The sequence below is a fragment of the Cyclopterus lumpus genome, chromosome 20 (genome assembly GCF_009769545.1).
Source record: "Cyclopterus lumpus isolate fCycLum1 chromosome 20, fCycLum1.pri, whole genome shotgun sequence".
NCBI classification, from domain to species: domain Eukaryota; kingdom Metazoa; phylum Chordata; class Actinopteri; order Perciformes; family Cyclopteridae; genus Cyclopterus; species Cyclopterus lumpus.
Genome location: NC_046985.1, coordinates 4,155,483 through 4,176,219, shown reverse-complemented (window position 1 = coordinate 4,176,219; position 20,737 = coordinate 4,155,483). Strand labels below are relative to the sequence as shown.

The 20,737-nt window shown below is 40.5% G+C and overlaps 2 protein-coding genes across 2 annotated transcripts; one reads left to right on the top strand and one right to left on the bottom strand.

Moving 5' to 3' along the window:
- Nucleotides 1-2,227: 2,227 nt before the first annotated feature.
- Nucleotides 2,228-8,055, bottom strand: si:ch73-264p11.1 (uncharacterized protein LOC100000923 homolog). The gene is made up of 4 exons (XM_034560065.1): nt 7,688-8,055; nt 4,970-5,033; nt 3,245-3,458; nt 2,228-3,162 (listed from the first exon to the last, which is right to left on the bottom strand). The coding sequence occupies exons 1-4, from the start codon at nt 7,828-7,830 to the stop codon at nt 3,119-3,121; spliced, it is 465 nt and encodes a 154-aa protein (XP_034415956.1). The 5' UTR covers nt 7,831-8,055; the 3' UTR covers nt 2,228-3,118.
- Nucleotides 8,056-12,788: 4,733 nt separating this feature from the next.
- On the top strand, nt 12,789-20,084 carry lipib (lipase, member Ib). The gene is made up of 10 exons (XM_034560361.1): nt 12,789-12,849; nt 14,737-15,128; nt 16,518-16,626; nt 16,897-16,998; nt 17,590-17,679; nt 17,828-17,995; nt 18,230-18,319; nt 18,455-18,563; nt 18,657-18,830; nt 19,235-20,084. Exons 1-10 carry the CDS (start codon nt 12,789-12,791, stop codon nt 19,317-19,319), a joined length of 1,380 nt encoding a protein of 459 aa, XP_034416252.1. The 3' UTR covers nt 19,320-20,084.
- Nucleotides 20,085-20,737: the final 653 nt, after the last annotated feature.

Below are 20,737 nucleotides of genomic sequence, written 5' to 3'. Positions count from 1 at the left end.
CTGTGGCAATTCTGGCCTGAGGACAGTCCTCTCATTTCAACAGATTAAGACTTTCATGACACGTTCCACAATTTGCTTTCTGTATTATTAAGTGTGCTGAGCGTAGACGTGTATCGCTGCTTCTGTATCCGTGTGTGGAAACTGTGGTTTGACCGTGCAGTCAGACTCTGAAAACCCACCAATGAACGCTTTTTGTTGTTGTCTTGCTTATCAAGGGTCCATCTCGTTTTGTCTGCACTTGTTTGGTCAGAAACTACACACACACACACACACACACACACACACACACACACACACACACACACACACACACACACACACACATTAAACAGACAGAAGCATGTGCAAATATAATGAGAGCACTCAAAGTCTTTGACAAGAAACCGCAAACCCATCACCACGCCCACATTCTGAACAAACATACGTTTTTATGTTTTAACAACCTTATCAGCCTTAAAGAAGCCAGCATAATTTACAAAGCCCTACATGTTCTGGCACCTCCTCCGCTGAGCGAGTCCATCGAACAGAGACCGGTCTGCGGCCCTGCGACTAGAGTCACCAGAGCCTCCGACAGAGGCGACTGTGTCGTCCCACAGAGGCGACTGTGTCGTCCCACAGAGGCGACTGTCTCGTCCCACAGAGGCGCACCACCCTCTGGAACACATTACCAAGTGCCCAACCTTCAGCACTTTTAAAAAGCACATGAAGGGATGGCTGCTGTCCACCCAAACTGGTGCACATGGATAGTTTAACCTGGGTTAGCAGTATTAGTACTGTCGTGGATATGTGATGTATTAATGTTATATGAATGAATGAAACCTTAAATGTGCAAATTAATGAACTCCCTTATGTGCAATTTATCTGCGTGCAATATAATGAATGTGAAATGTCTTCCTTACACTGTGATTTTTTTCTTTTTTATATATATATATATATATATATATATGAGATTATTTTTTATCCATTGTTAACGTTTTATTGCCGAACTGTTGTGTATTGGCAGTTATAGACTATAATTGATTGTAGTTTATTACTATGCACTTTGGCATGACCTTCTCCTCTAGGACACTCAGCCTGTACATTCTGACAATGGAAATCAGCCTTGTGGCTGTAATTGGGTGCATTTACATTTGAATTTAAAGTGTTCATCAATGTATATTGTCCCTCTCGAACAAATAAACTTGATTGATTGAATGTGCAATAAATCGCCCCCCAAAAAACCCAAAATGTTGCTCTTCTTCATCTGAAATGAAAGTAAATTAAGTAAATAAATACGAAGCGTCTCGTGTCTACGTCTGGGTGAGAAAGCTGACACAGGATGTGTGACGATGTTGTGGTTGTCCCTAAACACACAGAGGTGGTTTGCTTTAGTCCAGCCTTTTAGGTCCACTATTAACATCATTCTGCAAAGCGAAGAAATATATATATATATATATATATATATATATATGTAGATAGAAAAACACTTGTGCTTTTGTTCTGTTTCACTCTGCTTCTTTTGCTTTCATAAATAAATAAAAAACAAGGAGAGAAACCTGAGAAACAGCTTGAGAGCTTTTTCATCGCTAAAAAACGTACATTAAAAGTTTCTGTGAGTTTCCACATTTGTCTCGACTGATGACCATTAAATAACTTGTGGTTAGTTTCTCAATTCAAAGATAAAAAAACGGAAGTTGTGCTCATGTGAACAATAGCAAACAACAATTTAAGCGGTCGTTCTGTTGGATGACTGGATGACTGATCTTTTGATATCTGAGTGGGTTCCTTCAACAGGTTTCCACTTCCTGTTCCCTCTTCTCAAAGTCAGAGTATTTTTGTTTAGATGTCTAAAAATAAGGTCTGTTGTTTAACACGATCGAGACACATTTTAACCTTTTACCCAGAGTGCTTTGTGTCGTGCCTTTTTCATTACTAAGAAACCACGTTTGAGTTTTTGGTCTCAATCTCTAGTTTCAAGTCTTCTTCAATACAGCGTGATGTTCATTTAGTACATTTATGGTCAAACAGACCATAAAGCTGGTTGTGCTTTAGGGCGGGGCTACGAGGTGATTAACAGGTTTAATATGGATTAATCCACACATGTAATCAAATTGTGAACCAGTGATGCTGACTTCCTGTTGGACGACAACCACACGTCCTCCATGCAGAACTCTTTAAAAACAGCCGGTGTGAACGATATCGTGCGATTTGGTTCCTCAGCTGAACAGAAACGAATCCCACAAACTAATTTAGCTTTATTTCAATTCAACTTTATTTAGTTAATTCCGATTATTAATAGTTAATTCTTATTAATAGTTAATTAATAGTTAATTCCGATTATTAATACAAAATATAAATCAACAAATAAATTATGATTAAACTAGCCAGCGGAATACAAAGTAGTTCAAATGAGCCTCTAACATTCCTGCAGCATTAAAGTGATGAACATATTAAGGCATTAATAATAATAATTTTGTATGTAATATACATTATTCTGAAATGGCTCAAGGAGTACTTTCAGTACTGTTGCTGATACTTTTTTACTTGTATTTCATACAACTTTACTTTTAAAAAAGCATCTGAGTACTTCTTCCATCATTAATGCTAACATTAGCATGTTTACATAATGATTCTAAGGAATGCCGCTCACAATCTTAGCTTAGCATCGTAGCATGCTAACATTAGCAGGTTCACATAATGATTCTAACGTATATCGTTCACAATCTTAGCATAGCATTTTAGCATGTTAACGTTAGCATGTTTAGAATCTGATTCTAAGGAATGCCTTTCACCATCTTAGCTTAGCGTTTTAGCATGCTAACATTTGCTAAATGGCAATAAATGCAAAGTCCTGAGTTTTGCAAACAACAACAGAGTATTGGACCAGATAACAGAAGTCAAAGAAAAGCGAAAGCATCAACGAAGTGATTACGGTTCATCCTCGGGGGATCATGAATGTTCAGTCTGGACCACAGTGGTGGACCCGACAGACCCACATGTCCACTTATATTTATGGACCCTCAAGCAGCCGGAGAGTCCTCTTCCTCAGCATTTAAAGTGCCCGAATTTGATCCAGTCTGTGAACATTTAGACACTTCTTCACTCTACTCGTGTGTTTGAAGCGAAGTGTCAGAGATGTTCAGGGAGGCAGGACTTCGACGTATTCAGAGTCGCCGGGAACATCTGGAGGAACATGAAGAAAAGGTCAAATGGTCCACAAGATGCTGTGAGAAGGAAGACATGGAGGTTAAAGGGTGCGACGTACTCTCATAATCGGGCTCGTCCTCAGATGTCCTCTGTGGCTCAGGAGGCTCAGGAGTCTCAGGAGTCTCAGGAGGCGTCTTGAGCTTGATCAACATGGCCGACTTCCTTTTGACGGAGTGGCGCAGGTGCATGCTCAGGCCCTGGTTCTTCTTCTTATAGTGGCGGATCAGATCGTCCAGAGTCTTAAAAAATGTCTCCTCCATACCTCCTGCTGTCTGAAGGGACAACGGCAGCATGTGAGTGAGGACAAACGTCTCAAATGAGGAGAGAAGAAAGTCTTGTTGTCTAAAACCCAAAGATATTCAGTTTACAATCATGTAAAATAGAAGAAAAAAACTAATCCTCACATTGGAGAAGCTGCAACAAACATTTGAAATTAGTATTCTGACTACCAACCACTCACTAGAGCGCCAAGTGTGGATTCATCCGCCGCTGAAAATAGTGCCCAACAGATGCACTTTTCGTTTGTTTATTAATAAAAACGACAGCGACCAGCTGTTTTAAAAATACAACTATATATCAGGGAGCTGTTTTTTTTTTCTTTTTTTCTTGGGCTCGGAGCTGAGAGCCAATGAAATGTCTTTAACTATCCCAAAGATAATCCGTTTAAAAATCATATAAAAGAGACAACAAAAATCTTCGCACTGGAAAAAAAATAAAACAATTATACAAAAACAGTTGACACAAAATGTATCTGTCCATTGATTATTATTTTCCGTTCTAAATCTAACAACAACACGTGCGAAGGAAAAGAGAAATACAAATATTTAGATGGAATTGGAAACACAACAATATATATTGGGAGTGTAAGATGAAAACATGTTGGAATAAAAAAAGAAGAGAATAAAAAAGACAAATGATGTGAAAAGATGCCTCAAATCTTAAACTGTAAAGGCACAATAACCCGTTTTAATTTCCATTTCGTTTGAAAACAGATGTGTGCAGCCATCCACGCGTCTGAAAACTACAAATATATTTTCAATCAGCGTCTGTGCAGATCTGATTGATACTTTGAGTGGAAAATAACGTGCAGCGCCCTGAAAACATGCCGATGTGGTGAGTTTGTGTCTCATCACGCGTCAGACCAGTTTCCTGTGATGAGCTAATAACGGCTGGGTTTCCATACTGGGGGTGAAATGTTCCTTTAACCCAGGCTGGTCTGAGGGGGAGGAGGAGGAGGAGGAGGAGGAGGGCAAACATGTGTTGGTCTGTTTTTGTTATAATGTATATTTACCTACGTATATATGCTTATAGCTCAGTACTTTTAGCAGTTTAATTAATGAAGGACTAGGGATGGATATCAAGGGTTAGCCGTGACACTAACATTCCTTAAATTAGGATATATATATATACACATTTTTATATATATATAAAACATTTTAAATTGGATATCTTTGGGTTTTAGACTGTTGGTCTGACAAAACAAGACATTTAAAGAGGTCTTCGTTTCCTGAATACATGTTAAATGAAAAGTGTTGCCTTAGTGACATTGTATCTAAAGTTAGAAATATCTGATTAAAGAGTAAGTAAAGAAAGTCAAAGAAAAACAAAAACTTTCTGTAATACTAATAATACTATTGCTCACAATTTACTAAAAAGATCAAATCTGATCAATGAAAAATATTGATCCATGCAAAGGAGTGACGTGGAGCTAAATGGCCCTTAATGGCCCTTAATGTTTTTATAAAGTTTATAATAAAGTGTGTGTGTGTGTTTGTGTGTTTACCATGAGAGTATATTGTCCAGTGTGTGACTGCAGCAATCTGTACGTATACACCACGCGTTGTTTACTGTAAAGATAAACAAGATGCATACATTACATTTGCGGAATTTCAAATTATCAGTCATCTATATTATTGGGAGGAATTTCAGCAGCGGTTTTAGTCGTGGATGATACAACATGCCCCCAAAAAACTAAACACGATACTGATGAAGTCACATGACTCACTCCAAGGTTATTAATTATCTTTCTCTCATCATAACGGCTTTTCAGAGCATTTTTCTATCACAGATATTTTCATTTATTGATACATAAGGATGACTTTGTGTCGGGAACAGTGCGGCAGTAGAGTAGTACACACTGTATATTTTACATGATTAGAATGTCTTGTTGCTAAATGACAGCATGCATGCAAAACGATATTTAAATAATAAATAATAATTATAATAATTACATAATTAATAAAACACAAAACAGAAAGAAATTATATTTGTGTTCATGCTTTCCACAACTAACCATGAGAGACACTTTAATACCAATCAATATATATATATATATATATATATATATATATACTAAAAAATTGACTTCCAATGATAAATTATAAAGCAGATGTAAAAGGAACCAAACAAACAGTTAAGATAAGGAGAAGTATGCCGCTTCAAACATAACTAACAAACTAAATAGTCCTTACTCACAGTAAACACACTAAACAGTACCCTCTAAACACACTAAACAGTACCCTCTAAACACACTAAACAGTACCCTCTAAACACACTAAACAGTACCCTCTAAACTCACTAAACAGTACCCTCTAAACACACTAAACTGTACCCTCTAAACACACTAAACAGTACCCTCTATACCCACTGAACTGTACCCTCTAAACACACTAAACAGTACCCTCTAAACTCACTAAACAGTACCCTCTAAACTCACTAAACAGTACCCTCTAAACACACTAAACAGTACCCTCTAAACACACTAAACAGTACCCTCTAAACACACTAAACAGTACCCTCTAAACACACTAAACAGTACCCTCTAAACACACTAAACAGTACCCTCTAAACTCACTAAACAGTACCCTCTAAACACACTAAACTGTACCCTCTAAACACACTAAACAGTACCCTCTATACCCACTGAACTGTACCCTCTAAACACACTAAACAGTACCCTCTAAACTCACTAAACAGTACCCTCTAAACACACTAAACTGTACCCTCTAAACACACTAAACAGTACCCTCTAAACACACTAAACAGTACCCTCTAAACACACTAAACAGTACCCTCTAAACACACTAAACTGTACCCTCTAAACACACTAAACAGTACCCTCTATACCCACTGAACTGTACCCTCTAAACACACTAAACAGTACCCTCTAAACTCACTAAACAGTACCCTCTAAACTCACTAAACAGTACCCTCTATACCCACTGAACTGTACCCTCTAAACACACTAAACAGTACCCTCTAAACTCACTAAACAGTACCCTTTATACCCACTGAACTGTGCCCTCTATACCCACTGAACTGTACCCACTAAACACACTAAACAGTACCCTCTAAACACACTGAACTGTACCCTCTAAACACACTAAACAGTACCCTCTAAACTCACTAAACAGTACCCTCTATACCCACTGAACTGTGCCCTCTATACCCACTGAACTGTACCCACTAAACACACTAAACAGTACCCTCTAAACACACTAAATAGTACCCTCTAAACACACTAAACAGTACCCTCTAAACACACTAAACAGTACCCTCTATACTCACTGAACTGTACCCACTAAACACACTAAACAGTATCCTCTAAACACACTGAACTGTATCCTCTATACCCACTGAACAGTACCCTCTAAACACACTGAACTGTACCCTCTAAACACACTAAACAGTATCCTCTAAACTCACTAAACAGTACCCTTTATACCCACTGAACTGTGCCCTCTATACCCACTGAACTGTACCCACTAAACACACTAAACAGTACCCTCTAAACACACTGAACTGTACCCTCTAAACACACTAAACAGTACCCTCTAAACTCACTAAACAGTACCCTCTATACCCACTGAACTGTGCCCTCTATACCCACTGAACTGTACCCACTAAACACACTAAACAGTACCCTCTAAACACACTAAATAGTACCCTCTAAACACACTAAACAGTACCCTCTAAACACACTAAACAGTACCCTCTATACTCACTGAACAGTACCCTCTAAACACACTGAACTGTACCCTCTAAACACACTAAACAGTACCCTCTAAACACACTGAACTGTACCCTCTAAACACACTAAACAGTACCCTCTATACTCACTGAACTGTACCCACTAAACACACTAAACAGTATCCTCTAAACACACTGAACTGTATCCTCTATACCCACTGAACAGTACCCTCTAAACACACTGAACTGTACCCTCTAAACACACTAAACAGTACCCTCTAAACACACTGAACTGTACCCTCTAAACACACTAAACAGTATCCTCTAAACACACTGAACTGTACCCTCTAAACACACTAAACAGTATCCTCTAAACACACTAAACAGTACCCTCTAAACACACTGAACTGTACCCTCTAAACACACTAAACAGTATCCTCTAAACACACTGAACTGTACCCTCTAAACACACTAAACAGTATCCTCTAAACACACTGAACTGTACCCTCTAAACACACTGAACAGTACTCACTAAACACACAGACACATGGCTCCCTGGATGGTCTCGCTGTCTCGGATCAGATAGGCTCCGTCCTTGTTTTTCTTCATCATTAGAGCCTCACACTCCGTCCTGGAGATGGAGCCGTGGTAACACACCGGCAGAGCTGCTGCCATGGCGAGGAGAGACGTCTACGAACACCACACACACTCACACACACACACACACACACACACACACACACAGTCTCAAAGCAGCTTAATTTCTAAGAACTGCAGCTGTACACTCTCATAGGGGCCATAGAAGTCCAGATCTGGTGCTGATGGTTGATGTTTTGCAGCCGCTCAGATGGTTAAAGGAAGAGAAAGGTCTACTCAGAGTGTGAGGACACAAAAAAAGAAGAAAACCACTAAGGTTAGTCACAGGAAGTGGATGTGTGTGTGTGTGAGTGAAAGAGAGACAGAGAGAGAGAGAGAGAGAGAGAGAGAGATTACTTGTGTGAATATCAGCAATAGCAACATCATTATTTGTGTTAGTATTATCTGTATGGGTTGAACTCGGCATAATCATAATAATCATAACTTTATTCATGTATCACCTTTAAAAACAGTTTACAGTGCTTTTTATTTTTTGGAGGTTTCTTCTTCTCTTTTGATATTAGGATTGTTTTTACCTATAAGCTGATGATAACGCAATATAAGTACGTTTTTAATTCATTATAGACATAAACATCATAAAAAATCATTATTCTTTCATAATTAATATTATTGAAGTGTGTTTTTCTGAATTCTATCTTTTCATAATTATTTATTTTATATTTGAATACATAATTATTAGCATTATCTGCGATGGTTGTGTGAATGTGAATGCGTTGCTAGGCAACGTGAAGCCAAATCCCAGAGACGTAACGGACGGACAACCCACCCAACTAAAGCTAAAAGTAATGGATGTAAAATAAGTTAAATCCTCTTAATTACGGCTTAATTTACACGTATGAATGGATTAATAACTGAGAGCCATGTTCCTTTTCTGACCAAATGTAGAAGAAGGACCAGGAATGTCCACCTGGACTCCTTTTGTAGAACTTTAGGCTCCTTTCCAGCCTGAACTCCCTGTAATGAGGAGCAGAACCCGCATACAGGAGGAGCCTCACTTGAACTGAAGTACTGAAGAACCTGCTGGGGTGTTTCTAACTAAACTCTCCATGAAGCGGAACAGGAAGTTCTCTGTTCAGCTCACTGAAATACTTTTGACAATCAAAGATTCTTGTAGAACCCCTTAAAAAGTTACCACTTTAAATCCCTCCAGTTGATCCAGAATGCTGCAGCTCGTGTACTCACAACAACTAAGAAAAGAGATCACATTACTCCTGTATTAGCTGCTCTGCACTGGCTCCCTGTAAAATCAAGATTCACATTTAAAATTCTTCTCCTCACCTACAAAGCCTTGATTGGTGATGCACCATCATATCTTAAGGAGCTTGTAGTACCATATTTCCCCACTAGAGAGCTGCGCTCACTAAATGCGGGGCTACTTGTGGTTCCTAGAGTCCTAAAAAGTAGGATGGGAGCCAGAGCCTTCAGTTATCAAGCTCCTCTTTTATGGAACCAGCTTCCACTTTCAGTCCGGGAGGCAGACACAGTCACCTCATTCAAGAATAGACTTAAGACTTTCCTCTTTAATAGTGCCTATAGTTAGGGCTGAATCAGGTTTGCCCTGGTCGAGCCCCTTGATATGTTATGAATGTGTTGTAACTCTGTAACACTGTTCATGCTGTACACATGACACCTATCGCGTCTGTCCATCCTGAAGGTTTCTTCCCTGTGAAAGGGTTTTCTCTGTTATTTTTGGGGAGTTTTTCCTGATCCGATGTGAGGTCCTGGGACAGGGGATGTCGTATGTGTACGGATTGTAAAGCCCTCTGAGGAGAATTTGTAATTTGTGATTTTGGGCTATACAAAATAAACTGAATTTAATTCAATTCAAAACACAAGCCTTTCATTTTAGCGATCCAAAGCTACAGCAGGGACTCAAAACAATCCCTCTGACACACTGATTGTTGACATGTTTTGTTATTTAAGGGAGAACCTGTTCTAATAAACAAGCAGCGCTCTTGTTCAGGAGGTGCTGAACGCTGCCTCCAGACTATGGGGCGTTCGGGTGGAGCGGGTGGAGCTGAAAGACCTGAACCTCCCTGTCGACCTGCAGCGCTGCATGGCTTCAGGGGCCAAGGCCGCCAGGAAGGCCAGGGCCAAGGTACACACGCACACACACACACACACACACACACACACGCACGCTCCCTGTCGGCTTCGGTTCTTCAGCTTTGTGTTTCGCTCCGGCTGAGCTCCGGCCATCTGTTTCATTTAATTAGTCGACAGAATGCTGATTACGCGCTCTGGACATTCACTCCGCAAGCCAGCCAAATTATTATTTATTAAGGAGGAAATAAATAATTAGTAATAAAGTTGAAGAAGTTTTCTTCAAAGAAGATCAAGCAAATATTTGTATATCATCATAAACCAAACAAAAACAAAGACGTCTGCTCTCCACTTGCCTCTCTGTGTGTGTCTGTGAGATGATGTTTTTATTTTCACGTCCCGTGTTTCACATTTTTATTTTTGTAGCTCCGTGTTTGCTTTTTGCAGTCAAACAGTATAACAGCTGCATCGTCTTTTTAACTATTGTTGATGCGGTTTTGCAGCATTCATCCTCTGGGGAACATGAACGTTCTCACCAATCCATAAAATAGTTGAGGCATTCCACTTAAAAACCACAAATAGGAACCTCATGGTGGCGCTAAAGGAAAGTCAGAGGATCAACACAGTCTCAAGGATTCATCCTCTGGGGACCATGAATGCCTGCACCAAAGATCTCACCAATTACTTCAACAGTTGTTCAAACATTTCACTTAAAACCACAAATATGAACCCCATGGCGGCTCTAGAAGAAAAGTCAGAGGATAAACAAAGTCTTGAGGGTTCATCCTCTGGGGAACATGAACGTCTGCACCAAATATTTCACCAAATCATCTACTAATTGTTAAGATATTTCACTTAAAACCACACATGTTAACCTCATGGTGGCACTAGAGGAAAAGTCATAGGATCACCAAAGTCTTTAGGGTGTATCTTCTGGGGACAATGAACGTCTACGCCAAAGATCTCACCAATCCATCTACGAGTTGTTGAGATATGCCCGATGCCATGTAACTGGTGGACAGTGATGATGCAGCTCCGGTTGGTTTAGCTGTGATTACGTCAGCAGCTTTAACTCAAGACTCCGATAATAGAAACTTCAGACCCTCCTGAAGCTCTGCGGCCTTTTCTTGAAAACAATCCCATGAAAACGTTGATATAATTCACTAAACTCCAATGAGATGTTGCGTTGAACGTCCAGGAAGCCAACGAGGATAAACGTGCTTTGTTGTATTCACGTAAAGAATTTGTTGCTGAATGTTTTCATAGTAATCAAATAAAAAAAAACTAATAAATCATAATTAAAAATGTAATCTCTTTATTATATAGCAAATAGACGTGATTCTTTTTCTGATAATGTGATTCTAATTGTGTTGGTCACCATTTTTTATGCACATCAAACCAAAACTAAAAAACTTTAAATGTTTTATTTTGGCCAATCACAGCCCTTTATTGTAAAGAAAACATACTTGGATAATTTAACATCACCTTAATTCATTTTCAAACACCTTTTCTCACATTCGGATTGATCTGTCATGTGCTCTCTAAAAGAATCGGAGCATCCTGACCACGCGTTGCTGGTTTTATAATCTCTTCCTCGGGCCTCGCTGTTATTTGCCAAGTCATGTGACTTGAGGAGAGGCCTAAGCTCTTTAACGGGCCTTAAGTTAACTTGTGACCTTACCGTGACCTTTTTACCTGGCGGCTCACCTGCCAATCACTGTTCACTCCTGGTCTGTAGAGACGCACACTAAATAAAACACAAACGTGAAATAGAAAAACTCTGCAACCGCCTGCAGTATTTAAGCATTTCTCTCATTGTTGCATAAAATCACTATTTTTGGATGCATTTTGTCAATCAGTGCAAACAGATCATCTGTGGACGTATTTTGCACCTCAAAGAATCAATATCGGTTTAAGTGAACGCTGTATTTATAATATCTTCACATCTTTATTATCTTACTGACAGACCTTTATGACGTGGAACCGAAGCCGTTATTTTGCACCAGACTCCATTCATAAAAACAGTGATTTTACCTCTCGACACCCAGGAGCTGCTGATCCATCTGTTGGTTTGTTTGTGTTATTGTGTGACTTTGGTGTTTTTAAAAGGTGTAGTTCAGATCCACCAAAGTCAATACAACAACTAACCGCCATCTTCTCCAGTAAAACACTGACTCTACAAGCACACTTCACAACGTACAAACTACCCTTTCAAGCTGCATGTAAGGTTGTTTTATTATCCGTCAAGCTCCGAGCGGCACACGAGCTAGCGTAGCTTAGCATTAAGTCCGCCCACATGAATCTTAAAAGAGAACCTTTTGAAGAGTTTGTGGATGTTAAATTACACGATGGGCTCAGTGAGTACAGGGCAGCGAGGGATGGGCGCCGTGTGGTCGGAGCTATTAATAACCATAACTGGTGGAGGCTCGTACAGTAACTCCACCAATCACAGATCTGGGATCTGGGCCACCTGCCAGGTTTTTCATTGTATCCTCTTCAGTCGACGTTTCTATAAAATAATTCAGTCTTTTCTTGAATTGTACAATTTATTTTTTGTGGCTTTAATGAGCAGAACGGTAATTTAAATATATTGTATGACCATAATGCATACTTAATCCATAAATCTTTTAAAAGTTTGCGCTAAACGGTGTTGAACTTTAATATTCATGTAGGAAATTCTTTCTATTCTCCTTTTCATCACTATCTTGAAACTCCTTTTCTTCACTTCCTTTGTTGTTGATGTCCACTCCCTCCTTCCCTCCTTCCCTCCTTCCCTCCAGAAACTGATCCTCCCTAATGAGTGAAGGCTCCACCTCTCCTCCCTCCCTCCCTCCCTCCCTCCTTCAGTCGCTCCCTCCTTCATTCAGAGCTCCTTCTCTCGCTCCCTCCGTCCTCACCTCCATCTCCTCTTGGTCTCTGGTCTTGGAGGAAGGATGCTGCCCCGCAGTCTGCTGGGTCTGCTGGGTCTGCTGGGTCTCCTCGCGCTCTGCAAAGGTAAGCTGCTCAGGTCTCATCGTTGAGGAGGGATTGATCGACTGATTGATTGGTTGAGAGCAGACAAACATTAAATATATGTGTGACTGCAGACAGACACAGTTTAGGAAGGAAACATCTGCTCCACTGGGATGTTTAAGTTAAAGTCTGCTGGTATGAAAGTAAATGTACACCAGGTCTCACACACACACACACACACACACACACACACACACACACACACACTTCATAGTGTACTAATGTTTGGGTCTGTTTCCTCCCTCTGGTGTTCAGGGGGGGGCTGGGGGCTGAGGGGATGAGGTGTTTTTTTATAGCAGCATGATCCTATTGAGGGCAGTGTGTGTGTGTGTGTGTGTGTGTGTGTGTGTGCTAATTGTGTTAGAGTGGGAATTGAACACCGGTTAGCCTTGATGCTACGTGCTAACCACCCCGTAATCTACGCCAAGAGACCTTCTAGATATTTTGTGAAATACCTGCTTTGTTTGCAGAGAGTTAAGATGGAGGCCACGTGAAGCTTGAGACGGGAGGTGATTAGCTTAGCTTAGCATAGAGAGTGGAAGCAGGAAACGGCTAGCTTGGCTGAACTGAAAAGGTAAAACTGTCGGCCCACCAGCAACTTTAAAACTCACTAATTAACACGTTATATCTCGTTGGTATAAACCGCACAGAAAGACGCTCATTTGTAGTTTTAAAAGCAATAAAACGTCCACGACGGATCTGCTGAAACTCTCACAGTGAACTTATTAAAAGATTAAGATTAATTAACTGTATAGAAAATGTCTGTTTTCTTGTTGTTTTTTTAATAAAAAGGTGAAGATACTTGAAGCCAGCGAACATAAAAAAAAATTACGATGTAAGGCTAGAACTACGACTCCCAGGGTGCATTGCAGCGACAAGCATCCAACGTATTTCAGTCTCAATTTGCAGCCAATTTGTGCGAACTTTATGTTTAATGTTGGAAAATTTAATTTATGAAGAGCGCATCAAAACGACTTTAGTGAGGTTTGATTACTGTTTTAAATCAGTTATAAGACATATTTATGCTGCAAACTTTTAGTTTTCTAGTGATTTGCAAGATAATTTCACATCTTCAGACCCTTTAAAAATAAGATAAAACATCACTGAATCTTCTTAGACGCATCAGTTATTTCCCTTTATTTAATTTAAAGGGAAAGTTGTTAGAAGATACTTCCAGTCTTTTAATTAGCTGGTGAGGAAACAAGCAGCAACCCGTCTTCATGGCTCTGCAGACGGGTTTAATCCTCACTCCTGGCGTCGCTCACCAGTCACTGAACGGAGCTTTGCCTCAACGTTGGGTCAACGGGTCAGAGACGGAAAAACCAGTCAGCGAACAGCGAGAGTCCGATGTCGTGATGTCAGATTAAAGTCGGTAATAGATTCACAGACGTCCAGAGAACATTTAGCCAGGTGCTAAATAATTATAGAAACTTTAAAGAAATACAGGAACATTTCACAATGTGTATATATTTCGACCTCAATGAAATCTGCTGCATTGCGCAACACATCTGGATGCAGCGCAGTTAGATAAAAAAAGACTGAGTTGGTGTAATATTCAGATACGTCAAAAAACACAAATAACAAAATTAATTGGATATTTTCTGAGGTCAAAGTGGTAAATTTCCAAGAAAATAAAACTTTAATATTCTTTGTGATTAAATGGGGAGAATTTATGAGAAAAAAACCCACAAATTTACAAGAAATAAAAATTAGTATTCTCTGATGAATCTTATAAAATGCATTCCTGGTCTCTGGTTTCTGCTTCAGTGACCTCTGACCTTGTATTTGTCCTCCTCCTCCACTTCACTCGTAAATGTATCCTCGCCCTCCGCTCCGGTTTCTGACCCAAAGAGTCTCTCCCTCGTCCAGGTGAGGAGGAGAGCGGCGAGGGCGAGTCCTGCGACAACTTCACGGACCTCAACCTGTCGCACTGCTTCATGGGAACCAGCCTGTACGTGCGGCTGCTGCTCTACACGCGCTCCAACCTGGACTGCGGCCGCGAGCTCCACCACCACCGCCCGGCCTCGCAGCCGCTCTTCAACCTGACCCGCCCCACCGCCTTCGTCATCCACGGCTACCGGCCCACCGGGGCGCCCCCCATCTGGGTGGACCACCTGGTGCACCTGCTGGCCGAGCAGCGGGACATGAACGTGGTGGTGGTGGACTGGAACAAGGGGGCGGCCAACCTCAACTACTTCACCGCCGTCAGCTACACCAGGGAGGCGGCCTACAACCTGACCGGCTTCCTCGTGACCATGCAGGTATGCGTCGGTATACGAGGGCCGCCCTCACCAACCCTCGCCATCTTTTGGCCTCTTTCTGCCTCTTTCAGCCTTTTCTACCTCTTTCAGCCTCTTTCTGCCTCTTTCAGCCTTTTCTACCTCTTTCAGCCTCTTTCTGCCTCTTTCAGACTTTTCTACCTCTTTCAGCCTCTTTCTGCCTCTTTCAGACTTTCTGCCTCCTTCGGCCTCTCTCATCCTCTTTCAGTTTATCTCATCCTCTTTCTGCCTCTTTCAGCCTCTTTCTGCCTCTTTTAGTCTCATGCAGCCTCTTTCTGCCTCTTTCAGCCTTTTCTACCTCTTTCAGACTTTCTGCCTCCTTCGGCCTCTTTCAGTCTATTTTACCTCTTTCAGCCTCTTTCAGTCTATTTTAGCCTCTTTCAGCCTCTTTCATCCTCTTTCTGCCTCTTTCAGCCTCCTTTGGCCCTTTTCATCCTATTTCAGTCTATTTTAGCCTCTTTCTGTCTCTTTTAGTCTCATTCTACCTCTTTCAGACTTTCTGCCTCCTTCGGCCTCTCTCATCCTCTTTCAGTCCATCTCATCCTCTTTCTGCCTCTTTCTGCCTCTTTTAGTCTCATTCTACCCCTTTCAGACTTTCTGCCTCCTTCGGCCTCTCTCATCCTCTTTCAGCCTCTTTATGCCTCTTTTAGTCTCATTCTACCCTTTTCAGCCTCTTTCAGCCTTTTCTACCTCTTTCCTCTTTCAGACTTTCTGCCTCCTTCGGCCTCTTTCAGTCTATTTTAGCCTCTTTCAGCCTCTTTCAGTCTCTTTCTACCTTGTTCAGCCTTTTCTACCTCTTTCCTCTTTCAGACTTTCTGCCTCTTTTAGCCTCTTTCAGTCTATTTGAGCCTCTTTCCGCCTCTTTCATCCTCTTTCTGCCTCTTTCAGCCTCCTTTGGCCCTTTTCATCCTATTTCAGTCTATTTTAGCCTCTTTCTGCCTCTTTCATCCTCTTTCTGCCTCTTTCAGCCTCCTTTGGCCCTTTTCATCCTATTTCAGTCTATTTTAGCCTCTTTCTGTCTCTTTTAGCCTTTAAACTCTGGCGAAAAATTCTCAACGCCTCTTTCAGCCTCCTTCGGCCTCTTAGTCACTATAATAAAAGATTTTTTTTTTATATTTCCACCCAGTTTATAGATTTCTTCTCTGTTTTCCAAAAGCATCCGGTACAGTTTTGTCTCTGCTATATTTTGTGACCTTATTTACCAATAATAATGTCTTCATGCTGTATTCAAAGCCTGCAAGTTGAAATATTATCACATTTTTATTTTCCGTCTCACGCTTTAAAACCGTCCAGATTTTATTTTCCATGCACGATAAAGAGAAATAAAACCGAATGTTTTCCTTGAATGTGACTCCTTTGACGCGCCTGCAGGAGGGAGGAGCCTCTCTGAGCTCCGTCCACCTCATCGGCGTCAGTCTGGGGGCTCACCTGGCCGGGTTTGTGGGGGCCAACCTGAAGGGGAAGATCGGACGCATCACAGGTCAATTAAAAGACATCATTTAAAAATAGAAGATATGACATTTTACAATGAATTATGATGAAGGTTTAAAACAAGTACGTAATTAAAGTGTGTGAAGAAGCGTAGATTATTTAAATACACTGATACAATGTTTTTAAAACATTTCTTAAAGGCAGAAAAACAACCATTGAAAATTTAAATGGTATAATATAATAAAGTTATTGTAGATTCTGTCACAGAAACCCAGATTAAGGTCTAAAGCCTGAGTCGACCCTCCCTCCCCCCCTGCAGGTCTGGACCCGGCGGGGCCGATGTTCACCAGCGCCACAGCCGAGGAGAGGCTGGACCCTTCGGACGCCATGTTTGTGGACGTGCTGCACACCGACATGAACTGTGAGTTCAACACACGTGTGAAGGAAGTAAATTACATTTAAATATTTTATGTGCATATTTGATTTGATGTGACAACATCTCTTTTATTAAACATCAACAAATAAAATGGCTACTATTCATTTGGTAAAGTAACAATATTTTAAATAACCTCAGAAGCAAAAACATGGTAAAATTTACTTTTTAATATTTATATTAACTTTTACTGTTGTGATATATTATGTTATAATATATTGTAACTCTTATATATTATACATATATATATGTATATATTATACATATATATGTATATATTAGATATATATAAATTATATATATGTATATATATGTGTATATATGCAATATATACATATATATATATATATGATTTTAATTAATAATATATATATATATATAATTGTATATATGTCTGTTAACACAATGATTTTATATTAAATTAATATCACATTTCTGTTGTAGTTTTGAGAGCTCTTTAAATGTAAACTTAAAACTTACTAAATAAACATAATTTCAACTTTTATTTTTTACATTATTTTGTGTATTTATTTAATTTAAGTTGCTTAAATCATGTTTTCTGTGTCTTTTAATGAGCAGCATTCGGGCTGCAAGGAGCTCACGGACACATCGACTTCTACGCCAACGGGGGAGCCGACCAGCCGGGGTGCCCCAAAACCATCTTTGCAGGTCAACACACACACACTCACACACACGTATACACACATACACTCTCTCTCTCTCTCACACGCACACACACACACACACACACACACACACACACACACACACTCACACACACTCAGTTACTCATGCCGTAGTCGTTTGTCTCCAACAGGTAAGTCGTACTTCGTGTGTGACCACCAGCGCTCGGTGTTCCTGTACCTGTGCGCTCTGAACCGGACCTGCAGCCTCACGGGGTACCCCTGCTCGTCCTACAGCGACTTCCTGGAGGGGCGCTGCCTGCAGTGCGAGACCTTCAAACCGGCGTCCTGCCCCGTGCTCGGTAGGCGGAGACACGTGGGAGACTGTGGGGGGGGGGGGGGGGGGGGGGGGGGGGGATGTGGACAGGGTGTCCACAGACATGTTTTTATTATTATTTATTATTTATTAAACCTATTTATATATGTAAACCTGTACCACCGGTGGAAAGCTTGGCGTCTGCTCACCTGTGTGCGTGTGTGTGTGTGTGCGTGCGTGCGCGTGCGTGTGCGTGTGTGTGTGCGTGTGTCTCCTGCAGGTTACGACTTGAGCCAGTGGAGGGAGACTCTGCTGCGACTGCGCCAGACCAGAGTCTTCTTCAGCACCACAGCAGCGCTGCCCTACAGGAGTGAGTCACATGATACACATAGTACAAGAGTACTAGTATACAGTACTAGTATACAGTACTAGTATATAGTACTAGTATACAGTACTAGTATACAGTACTAGTATACAGTACTAGTGTTTGTATTCTTCGCTGCAGAGCTGAACTACAGAGTGGACCTGGTGACCTGGAACCAGTACCTCCGCTGGGGGGTCGTGTACATCCGGCTGCACAGTGGCAGAAACTTCACGGAGGTCCGCATCGACCAGTGAGTCTTAAATCAGCCCCCCCCCCCCTCCCCCATAAATAAATGAAGACCCCCCTCGGACCCCCCCACCCCCTCCTCCTCTGTGCTTCCCAGTAAGCGGCTGCGGTTCGAGCAGTACACTTCCACGCGGCTGCTGGCCCAGTTCGACGAGGACCTGCAGCCGGTCCACAAGATCTCGATGCGCATCAACACCGGCAACGTGATCGGCCCCCGTTACAAGATCCGACTGCTGCGGATCCGCTTCACGCCGCTGGAGCGCCCCGAGAGGTCGGTGCAGGGACCCCCAGTCCTGCTGGGCCCTGAACCAGCAGGAGTGGGGGTCCAGCAGTTATTTTTCCACCACTGGCCAATGGTCCACAACTCGAAGATAATAATAATAATATTATTATATATATATTATTATTATTATAATACTGTATATATTATCTATATTATTGTTATTATATATATATTATATATAATATAATAATTATATTATAGATATATTATAGATATTATTATTATATATAATATATATAATATTAATAAATATGTTTTTTATTACTTTAAAAGACACTTTAAAGAGAATATTTTCAGACTGCTGTCACGTAAAATAAAAGCTGCTTAGTAAATGTTTACTGTATGAATAATAATAATAATAATAATAATAATAATAACCTTCCTCCCATCAGGCCTTTAATGTGCCGCTACGACATCATCCTGGAGGAGAACATGGAGGTGGCGTTCCGACCTTTACCCTGCAGCTCCCACCTCTGACTCCCCGACCGGGCTCCCCTCCTCTTCCTCCTCCTCCTCCTCTTCCTCCGCCCGTGGAGACACATCTGAACTCACCCGGAGCCCCAGACGTCCTACAGGGTGCTACAGGGTCTCCTGCAGGGGCCCGGCCACGGGAGGAGCTGCAGCCTCCTCACCTGATGATGAAGATGAAGGTGATGAAGATGATAATGAAGGTGCTGTGAGAGTCAACATATTTACTCTCTGCTGATTGTTGATGAGCCAACGAGATGAAAACGTCCCGGAGAGATCGGAGAGAGCCGATAGGTTCAAATATGCAAAGAGTTACAGAGAAGAAGGGCAATAAAAAACATCTTTATGAGATAAAAGTTGTACATTTACAAGAAATAAAAAGTCAAATATTAGATTAACGTAGTAAATGTGCCCCAAAAAACCCTCACAGATTTATGAGAAAAAAACCAGTATATATTCTGAGATTAAAAAAGGTACATTTATGGTCAAATAAAAAATATAATATACAAGAAAAATTCTTAATCATTCTCTGAGATCAAAAAATCTTTATTTGCTTATTTTCTCCAAAAAGAATGAACCTCGTCACGCCGACCAGATGTTCCCGTGACTTTATATTATATATATTATATTATTACTTTATATTTCCTCAGTCCGTGGGTTTAAAAACATTCACTGCTATAAACCGTCTTTTTCACAGGATTATGGGGATAAAAGTAATTTCAGAACATTAATGAATTTCCCCCCAAAAAAACCAATTTCTTTTAATTCTTTTTTTTTTTTTTTAAATGACGTCAGATTTAAATGTTTCCTTTAAATAACAGATTCAGGATTTTATACTAGAACATATTATACTTTATACATTACATTCATAAAAAACAACAACAAAGAGCTTTCACTTAAAAATGTTATTTGCGATGGACGATTAATTTAGTTTTATTAAAAAAAGAAAAATGTTGCGCAGGCGCCCCTTTATTTAAAAATAATAAAGTATTAACGTTTCCACCTTGTGAGGTTGTTTTAAACTATTAACGTACTTTTAATTTACCTTTTCTCAAACAACAACACAGCTTGTTTACTTTAAAACCCCACGATGTTAAAATGCCAATCATCCTATTGATCCATCTTATTGATCCGTCCTATTGATCCGCTTCTTTCCTCCGAGTGCCTTCCACCTGCAGCTTGTATGTGTTAACTGTGAGCTTTTATTCTGAAACCACTCAGGAAGTGTTTTTCTTTTCTTTTTTTTTACTTCAATCGATTCTTTTTGAAAAAGTGTTTTCGGGACTTTGGAGTCAGTAAATGTTGTAAATGTTGTAAATGTTTGAAAACAACGACAAACGTGTACAACTCGTGAAAAAATGTGTAAACTGTCGTCTTTGTTTTTTTTATTGTGTATTTTCACCCGAGGTTTGAAATAAACGGTCATT